Source organism: Ursus maritimus, unplaced genomic scaffold, assembly GCF_017311325.1.
Source record: "Ursus maritimus isolate PB19 unplaced genomic scaffold, ASM1731132v1 scaffold_26, whole genome shotgun sequence".
Lineage (NCBI taxonomy): Eukaryota > Metazoa > Chordata > Mammalia > Carnivora > Ursidae > Ursus > Ursus maritimus.
Window position 1 is genome coordinate 17,405,278 of NW_024425119.1, and position 10,819 is coordinate 17,416,096.

The window sequence follows — 10,819 nt, forward strand, 5'->3', positions numbered from 1 at the left end:
AACTTTTCAATCACTTGTAAGATTTTCACAAAGTATCGTCTCACCCTCCTTCTCCTGAAAAGTGGTAATCCAGTTACAAGTGTTGCCCTTGGCTCCTTTTCGGAATTGTCTTCTAAAACAGCCAAAGCTTGTGATTCTTTGACTTCATCGTCCACATCTTGATCTGTCTCTTCATATTCCTCTACCTGACCGTGCTTATCAGAGCCTTTTCTTTCACGGGTTTCCCTTAAGGAGCCTATTTTCTTGTTCCTAACTAATATTTTGAATTTTAATGCCTACAGAAATGATTTGAAAGAGAGATACGATTACACATTTGCAGGGAAGTTTGCATTCGAACAGTCATTGAAAAGTCTTTCACAGTGTTTTCAGTGAGCCCACAGTAGTAAAATGTGTAAGAACTCCATCTTTTTCCATACTCCTATAATACCTTAATAGAAATCGGTGATATTAAGGTATTGACCAAAATTCACCCCAAAATAAGCCTGTTATGATTGGGACTTACTGTGGCTCCATTTGTTTTACATTCCACAAATTCCTACTATTTTTAAAAACTGGCATACATGAAAATTATATGTGTGTGTGTGTATATATACACACATATATTGTATGGATTTATGTATAATTTATATATATTTATTTATAATACATTTTATATTTTATATTTATATATATATTAAAATCCTCAAAATGCTATAAAAGAATGTTACACCTTTTGGTAGTAAATGCTTCAGATCATTAATCTGTTATTCAACATTAAAAAGTATTCAATGAGATCAGGTATTCAAAAATGTCTATTGTAATATTTGACACCTAAAATAGACTAAATTTAAATTAAAGATTTGCAAATCTTCTTCATATTTCAACTGTATTAGCCACAAGCATCATCAACTTAATATTTCCTGTACGTCAAAACTAGGAGCATGGCAAAATTGACCATCAGAGTCACTCGCTCTAAATCCAAAGACTTCCAGTTCCTTTCTTTCCCTTGTTCAACCCTGCCCTTTTCAACTATTTAATTTATCAACATACTTTTTCTTTTTTTTTTTTTTTTAAGGTGGCTCCACACCCAATGTGGGCCTTGAACTCACGACCCTGGGATCGAGAGTTGCATGTTCTACTGACTGAGCCAGCCAGGCACACCTATGAATGTACTTATTAAATGCCTGCTGTGTTTTCCATATAATGCTGCTGAAATCTGGACGATGAAATACAATTCTTTTCTTCAAGGAGCTTTGATTTGTCCCTTCTCTTTACTATCCTTAGGTACCCACTCAAATTACTCCATCACCTTGGGTCTTCCCTCTATTACTATGCACCTTCCATGACTCTCAAATACGGAGTTTACCAAAGTGCACTACGCAACCCCATGCATCAGAAGCATCACCTGGGCTCAGTCAGTTAAGCATCTGACTCTGATTTGGCTCAGGTCATGATCTCAGAGTCATGGAATCGTGCCCTGAGTCGGGCTTCACACTGAGAAAGGAGTCAGCCTGAGATTCTCTCTCTCCTTCTCCCTCTGCCCCGCCCCCATTCTCTCTCTCTCTATCTAAAATAGGTGAATAAATCTCAAAAAAAAAAAAAAAAGGCATCACCTGGAGTGCCTGTTAAAGGAACAGCTTTCTGGGATCTACTATCAAAATTGAAGAATCAGAACCTTGAGTTGTAGGACTGGAATTATGCCTCCTTAACAAGCCTCTAGGCAATTCTTTTGTACCCCAGTGACCAAGTGAGGAATGAGAAAATGACTGTATCTCTAATTCCTCATTTACTCGTTGGAAAGCATCTCCTTACTTTAGTACAGAAGCAAAATCGTTAATGAAAACTCATATCTGGATGCTAGAAAGTTGATTTATAAATAACAGGAGGAGGATTCCTATTCCTAGAAAACTAAAAAATATTATAATTTCTTGAATTAGACCATTAAATTAAACCTTAGATTATATCTTTGATTAGATTAAACCTTTGATGGTATAATTGAAACATTTTCTGTCTTTTCTTTCATAATTGAGGCATTTAGTCATGAGCATTCTTATGGGGTGAAAGAGTCACAGTTTTTCCATCTGTTCAATTTTTTTTGTTCATCTCAATGTTATCATGAGTCCTATACTTCTCATTACCCGTGTCACAACTTTCATCTTTAAATTTTCCACTCATCTAAATAAAATAAGGAAAAATATGAAGGAAAATATTCAAGTATTAAAAAAACACTGCTCTACATACCAAAATGATGACACGTCAAATGCAACTATTGATCGTTAGACAATACTATCCTGTCATGCAAAAAAAAAAAAAAAAAGTTCATTCATTTATCACCTGATGAAATTTGGAGTGAGGAGAATAGGCTGGCAGAGGAAACTAAGAAAGACTGGCCAGAGAGGGATGAGGAAAACCTAAAAATTATGGTATTACAGAAAAAAGCGTTTCAAGGAAAGGAAGGAGTCTTCCCAGTATTTAATGTTGTGAAGGAAAGAAGTCAGATGGTGACTGAAAAAGGTCTGTTAGAATTTACTGGTAGGAAAGTCTCTGATGACAATGAGATACTTACTGAGGTGCAGGTGGAAGAGGAAGCTCGTTAGGTTGTGAAAAGATGAGAAAGTGGAAATTTGGGTTGAAACAGAGAATAATAAAGAGATAGCTGAAGAGAGATCGAAATCATGAGACTAGGGTGGGGGTGCTTTTTTAAACCAAGTATTTGAGTATGCTCAGATGAAGATGGAAAGTGTCCCATAAAAGAAAGGGAAACTGGAAAGAGCAGATTTAAAAAAAAAAAAAGAAGGGCGCCTAGGTGGCGCAGTCAGTTAAGCATCTGACTCTTGGTCTTGGCTCAGGTGGTGATCTCAGTGTTGTGAGACTGAGCCCCTGCATGGGCCCACTCCTTGCAGTCTGCTTAAAATTCTCTCTCCCTTGCCCTATGCCCCTCCTCCCAATCTCTCTCTTTCTCCTTCCCTCCCTCTTAAGTAAATAGATAAATCTTAAAAGGAAAAAAGGGGGGAGACCTGCCACCAGATGCTGAGGAATTGGACATGGACTTTATTAACAAGCTAGATCTTTGCCTCTTTCTTAGCCTTTGCCTATAAAACATACCAAATTCCTGTGGCCTAATATTAACTGACTTGAAATTTTGGACATATGGACACACAATAAAAATGTGAGTTTTTACATATATCTCTATATATTCTCTTTATCAACATATATTTACCTAGATGCTCACGGGAACATTTCCCAGGCAACACATTGCAAAGATACGCCTCTATACATAATCAAAACTAAGCATTTTCATTGAACTCTACCCAGTTTACGGATCAATGTAATAATGACATGCTTTTTCTTTTTTTATTAACCTGAGCTCCTCAGACAAAATGTTACCTGTGGTGAAGGTAGTTTGTCTGGAAAATCATCAAGCATATCAGAAAGCAGGGCATCTCCAAAAACAGACTGCAAAATGTCTGCCATCACTTCTTGTTGGGAAGGGGAGCAGTGATTTTCTAAAGAGAGCACCACTGGGTAGTCAGATGTCTAAAAAATTAACCATTACTACGGTTATTGATCAGAACTCCTCAATAATTTTAATGCAATTAATAGAAACAGTTAATCTATTTTAAAACTTACATTCAATGTTCCGTACTTTTACAAAATAAGTATTCTTTAAACTGAAAGTACTTTTGAGTTTGACATAACAGGGAACATTAAATCTGTATAAAAAGGAAGATTATTACTATTTATACTACAAATATAGGAAACAACTGAAGCATCCAACAGTAGGTATTTGTTTAAATAAATTATGCCACGTCCATTTAAAGGAATGATATAAATCTGCTGAGAAGGAAGTAGAGCTATATATTCTGCTATAGAAAGTTATCCATAATATAGTCTTATGAGGAAAAAAACAAGTTGCTAAAGAGTAAAATTCTCCAATTTAATGTTTTAAGCATATATATTTTGGTTTATTATATATATTTATTTCCACTTTTTTAGTTTTAAATTCTATAATCAAAACTCATGGTTTTATAATTAGAAACAGAGATAAAGATATAATAATAGAGAGAATCTATTAAATAAAAATGACTTTACAAAGATATTTTTTGCCCTTTGTCACCACTGTAAATTTGAAATGGGTCACAAAATGGAGAAAACAACATTCATTTTGGGGTCTCGTTTAAAATTATTTTATTTTGTTTCCTATATACTCATCAGGGCACAATTTTACCAACTTGTAAACAAGCCAAGGCTTGCAAGGTCTGTTGTATTATCACCAACCTTTGAATAGGAGATACAATATTAAGCCTTTTTAGTGTGTATTAGTTTCTTGAGGCTGCTGTAGCAATCGGCCACAAACTTGGTTGCTTTAAAGAACCGAAATTTATTCTTTCATAATTCTAGGGGCCAAACTTCTAAAATCAGTTTCACTGGCTAAAATCAATGGAGCAACAGGCTCTAAGGGAGATCTATTCCTTGCCTCTTACATTCGTTAGCTTGTGGTCATATCACTCCAATCTCTACCCCTCATCTGCCTGTTGTCTCCTCTTCTGTGTGGCATTTGAGCCCACCCAGCTAATCCAGGATAATCACCTCATCTGGAGGTGTTTGATTTCATCTATATGCAAAGACTCTTTTTCCAAATAAAGTAACATTGACAGGTTCCAGGAATTAAACCTTTGTGGGCCCATATTCAGCCTACTACAATAACCTCATACAGACTCACATACATATATATCCTAGTCTAATATGAAAACAACAGTATAAAATTTTTCCCAAATATAAAAAGTGATTTCAAGAATAAGCAAAGTGATGGCCTAGCAGACAGATTTCTCAGCCCCTGACACTCAGTGGGGAAAGCTCATCTTTTTTATTTCTAGACCAAAGGTTGTTTTAAGGCTCACCTAAGAATCATACTTCTGTTGTATTTTGTCGTGCTTTATCATGTTGTGTTTTGGCAATGTAATTCCCTTAAAAAGTTAGTCTCCTTATATGTTTGCTTCTAATGAGTAACATGGGCCAGTAACTATACCCCAAATTTTTTCCTAGTCATAATTATCAAGTCTATTTTATTTTATTTTATTTTATTTTATTGCTCTCTCTTCCCCAAATTAATGGTGACTATCTTGAATAGAAAATTCAGCCTTCAAAGAGGAGAGCACAGGCAGCAACCTCTGTGATCTCAGCCACAGCAACTTCTTGTTAAACATGTCTCTAAAAGCAAGAGGAACAAAGACAAAATGAACTATTGGGATTTCCTCAAGATAAAAAGTTTTTGCACAGCAAAGGAAACAGTAGACAAAAGCAAAAGACAACCGAAGAATGGGAGAAGATATTTGCAAATAACATATCAGATAAAGGGCTAGTATCCAAAATCTATAAAGAACTTATCAAACTCAACACCCAAAGAATAAATAATCCAATCAGAAATCGACAGAAGACACGAACAGACATTTCTACAAAGAAGGCATCCAAATGGCCAAGAGACACATGAAAAAGTACTCAACATCACTCGGCATCAGGGAAATACAAATCAAAACCACAACAAGGTATTATCTCACACCAGTCAGAATGGCTAAAATTAATCACTCAGGAAACACAGATGTTTGTGAGGATGTAGAGAAAGGGGAACCCTCTTACAGTGCTGGTGGGAACTCCAGCTGGTGTAGCCACTCTGGAAAAAAGTATGGAGGTTCCTCAAAAGGTTGAAAATAGAGCTACCCTATGACCCAACAATTGCACTACTGGGTATTTACCCCAAAGATACAAATGTAGTGATCCAAAGGGGCACCTGCACCCCAATGTTTAGAGCAGCAATGTCCACAATAGCCAAATATGGAAAGAGCCCAGATGTCCATCAACAGACAAATGGATAAAGAAGATGTGATATCTATATACAATGGAATACTACTCCGTCATCAAAAAATTGAAATCTTGCCAATTGCAACAACTTGGATGGAACTAGAGGGTGTTATGTTAGGTGAAATAAGTCAATCCAAGAAAGACAATTATCATACGATCTCGCTGATATGTGGAATTTAAGAAACAAAACAGAGGATAATAGGGGAAGAGAGGAAAAAATAAAACAAGATGAAATCAGAGAGGGAGACAAACTGTAAGAGACTCTTAAGCATAGGAAACAAACTGAGGGTTGCTGGAGGGGAGAGGGATGGGAGGATGGGGTAACTGGCTGGTGGACCTTAAGGAGGCCATGTGATGTAATAAGCACTGGGTGTTATATAAGACTGAGGAATCACTGACCTCTGTCTCTGAAACCAATAATGTATTACATGTTAACTGAATTTAAGTTAAATAAATAAATAAATAAGAATATACACAGATATTATATATATCTGGCTAAAATCAATGGAGCAATATAGAATATATAAATATAGAATGGAGCAACAGAATATACACAGATATTATTCCACTTATATAAAGTATAAAAACAGGAAAAGTTAATGTGTGGTATTAGAGGTCAATACAGTTGCCAACTCTTGTTTGTGGATTAATGACTAGGAAAGGCATGAGAAAGGGCTCTGGCTGTTGGTTATGTTGTGTTCAATTTGTAGAAAGGTATCAACTTGCATGATGTTGATTTATATACTTGTACATTAATATAATACAGATTATATTTCAATAAAAGGTTATACAAAATGAAAGGTGGAAGTTAAAAATAAATAAATAATGAAATAATACGATCGTTCTAAAAAAAAAGGAAAGAAAATTCAACCTTTGATCTAACAAACTTGCTACAAAACTGAGTAACCCTGTTCAGCTGCGAAGTCCCATTGAATCTTTGTTGTTCAAAATTTTTTTTCATTCCGTCTCTTTCTCTGAGTCTTAGAAGCTGTAAGGATTTCCATCCTTTCAAGGCTTTTGAATTTTAAGATTGCCTCTATTCCCTCAATCACTCACCCTGAATGATGTGAGAGGGTTTGCTATGCAAATATTTGGGAAGAGCGTTTCAGATAAAAGGAAGAGGGAGTTCAAGGGCTTCAAGATGTGTCTGAAAAAGAGTAAGGAGGCCAGAATGACCATGTGAACAATGGAGAGACAAGTAGAAGTCGGAGGAACAGAAAACAGGTTAAACATGGATTTCAGTTTGTATTTTGAGTGGGATTGAAGGTTTTGAGAAGGGGAATGATATGATTTGACTCACCAAAAAGTCACTCTGGCTGAAACATTGAGATGAAACTTGAGGGGAAGAGGGAGAGAAGGGGTGAATCGCAATAATCCAAGTGAGAGGTGACGGTAGTCGCCCAGACGGTGACAGTGAGAATGGGGAGAAGGGGTTAAATTCAGTGTATATTTTGAAAGTAGACCCAAGAGGATATACTGAAGAACTTACGGAAGGGTTGGAGAGAAATGAGGAGAGGAGGGTTAAAGTTGACAATGATGATTTAGGCTTGAACACGGGAGTCACCAGTAACTGAGATGGGGAAGACCATGGGAAGAGTGAGCCTGGGATGAAGAGGAATATCTGGAGCTCAGTTCTAAACATGTTAAGTTAAATATGCCAGTTACATATGCAAGACGAGATGTCCAATACATACTTGTCTATGTTGGTGTAGAGTTCAAGGGCGAGATACAAATCTAGAAATCATCAGAAATTAGATGTTTAAGAGAATCAATGTCATATATCAATGTTTTATACTAAAATAGTAATTTTTCATATTTTATATGCATATTTTGTTGATTTTTAGTATTTTATACTCTCACATAATAGAGCAGTCGATTTAAATTTGTGATTTTTAAGTTATGTTTATATTTATAGATAATGTATTGACCTACTTAGGAGAACTTCAGGTTTATCAAATTTGTAAGTTTAATTTATCAGATATACATTGCTTAAGTATTCAGTAAGATTTTGTTAAATCTCTTCAATGGCACTGCAATTGAAGTACTTAAGAAAGAAATCAAATATACTAACTTTACAAAAACACTTTAAAATGTCTGAAGGCGCTTAATTAGCCAAGTCTGTAAATAGAACCAAGTATTATTCTAAACTGAGTGTTAAAACCCACTCAATTTATAGACTAGGATTTGTGGGCTGAATTTAGAAGCTCTCAAAAGAACTAGGTCTTTGAATCTGTAACTTTAATAAATCCAACAATATTTTTTTAAAATCCAAAGTAAACTTCTAAACATCCTTTGCCTTATGAAATGCTGCCATCATAGTCATTATAACTGTCAACCATGTATATAATACATTTTTGACATAGTTTGTGTTTTGAAAGCAAAGTACTTGAATATTGGTAAAATATTTACTACTCTATAGACCAGTATTTCTCAAACTCTTTTTTGACTGTAACTCACAGTATGAAATATATTTCTATGGTAACACAATACACACACACACACTATATATATATGTTACATAATTAAACAAAAAGTTCCCTGAAACATTCATCTTATTACTTGAGATTAACTTTGATAAATCTACCTTTAACTACACACTGCATAGATCATAACACACAATTTGAAGTATCACTGATCTAAACTAAGGCCGAGCATTATAGGATTTTGAAGCAAGTAAATTATATTGTGCTTCGATAACTGTAATTTAACAAAGATACGCGCGTACTATGAATGCATATTTCTGTATTGCTTGGATAACAGTTTTAAACAGAAGCTTGCTGGTGAGTGTATAACCATGGTAGACAACGGGTTCATTTCGTGATCCATCCCAGCAGTCAATTTCCAGGCAACGGCATCCTTTCACAAGGGCACTAACAAAATTTAAACAAAATAAATTGTCATTTCTGGATCATTAAAAATGTATGCCATAGTGTCAAAATATCCCAAAGACTATTTGTGATTTTGCAATAAACATATAACCGAGCCCGTAAAAAAGACAAATTGTTGTGTTGAACTGACACATTTTTCTTCTTATTTTCTGTGAGCACAGCCCAACATGGAAGTAATATGTGCCATCCACAGTTCCAGCACCAACAAGATGGTGCGATGGGTAGTGCAGTGGACTCTGAACCCTGCAATTTCTCCCTATTCCTTACACTCTCATTTCTACAAGGGCAGGAACTAAAATTCAGTCTCATAAAAAATGTTTGTTCGATACAGTTCACTATCAATAAACGTTTATTGTGTTTTTATTAGAAAAAAAAGGGCATTCTAGGGATGTAAGAAAACAAGTGGCAGGCAGACAGAAGTGATCTCCTAAAATACAATCTTGGAGGAGAAATTGAATGAAAAGAGGGCTGACTTGAGATATCAGGATCTTAGAATTGATAGCCATGTATCAGGGAGTAGATTGAAGAAGCCCCTGCTATACTCAAAGATCTTTTTCCCAGAGAAAACCAAGTTAACACTTGTTTTGCAAGAAGGATATTGAGTTATCCCACTGTCTCTAGGCCAGTGGTTTCCAGTCAGGACAATTTTGCCTCCTAGGAGACATTTGGCAATGTCTGGAGACACTTTGGGTTGCCACAACTGGGAATGGAAAGGAAATTTGCAACTGGCATCTAGTGCGGAGAAGCCAGGGTTACTGCTTAACATTCTACCATGCACAGAACCAGCCCCCCACAGCAAAGAATGATCTGACCTCACAATGTGAAGATTTGAAAAACCCTGCCCTAAGCCATAACAGAAAAAGGGAGTGTGGTCCCAGCACCAAGAACTTGATAGAAAATCAGCGGTTCTTCCTAACGGAAACACAGAGTATCAAAGAGACCATGTGAGAAAATAGACCTTTTAGATCTAATACTTGTTGGGGGATCAAATTTAGCCAACTTTCTAAAGATATGACTCAAGCAATATTAACAGACGAGTGTTAATTGAGCAAAGATAAAGCAATTATGACCCCAAAATCCAGGTGCCGAATTCAGAAAATAAAGAGACCTTATGCTCCTTTGGGAATAATACAGATGAAAGACAGAGGGAAACTGAGAGGTAGAGCATTAGTGGGGAAGGAAATCTCGTCTATCTTGGAGGCTTCACCAAAACAATGCAAAATATAAAATCAAATAATTAACTTTTTTTTTTAGTTTTTTTGAGGTTTGTTTTTTAAGACCATTTTTGTTTTACTTTTTAAGTTCACACAGCTTTATTCAGGTATATAGGGATGCACTATAATGTAAAATTTCAGAGTTTTGTTGGTCTGTTTGTCCTTGTGTTGGAGAAATGACCTAGTGTGCTCTTCTAAGAAAATTTTGTTTACTCATTGATATTTCCATGGGCGAATTACGTGATGAACTAATTTACGTACAAGTCCTAAACTGGGCTATATTTGTAGAATTCAAAATGAATGTATTTCTCATCTTGTGGATTTATTTACATATTTAGATTTTAAATTGGAGAAGCAATATCTATTTGTAAACTTTATTCATTGCCAGTAAAAAATGTTTGCATTACTCTCCTCTTAGTTGATTGTCAAAGTAAATTTCTTGCCTTTTTCTTTTTTTTTTTTTTATCACTACAGAGTATCAGTCCTCTGGGCCGTTACCAGAGAAAAATCTTGAACGCTCTGCTGGGAAAACAAAAAAAAACTACCAAAAACTAAATTGTGAAAGAAAACTTTCCATGAAGGACAACCTACACAATACTGGTTCTTGCTACTTCTCTAGATAGCTTTAATTTTTTCCTTAGATCAAGCCAACCTTTACCAAACTGCTTATTTCCACTACAAGGCTTGGTCCCCAGCAAAAATGATTTGAGTGGATTTCACTGTGTCAAACCAACTCCTTTTATTTGGAGGCACGTAAAAGAAAGTTGTGTCTCCACAACGGTGTTAGGGAAGCCACTTTCTACTATTTCACACTGAGTCCCCATTTGGAAGTGACTAATAGAAATTTCTCTGTCACTCAGTAAAAAAAAAAAAAAAAAA

General features: G+C 35.6%; 1 protein-coding gene across 1 annotated transcript in view; it reads right to left on the reverse strand.

Annotated features, from left to right (window-relative positions):
• PLCZ1 (phospholipase C zeta 1) overlaps positions 1–10,819 on the reverse strand; it is a 35,578-nt gene that overhangs the window by 18,516 nt on the left and 6,243 nt on the right. Inside the window, exons 3-5 of the mRNA XM_008707064.2 lie at positions 8,564–8,708; positions 3,367–3,516; positions 45–275 (exon numbers count right to left, since the gene is read on the reverse strand). Of these exons, the coding sequence (XP_008705286.2) occupies positions 45–275; positions 3,367–3,516; positions 8,564–8,708 (526 nt within the window). The remainder of the gene's footprint in view (positions 1–44; positions 276–3,366; positions 3,517–8,563; positions 8,709–10,819) is intronic.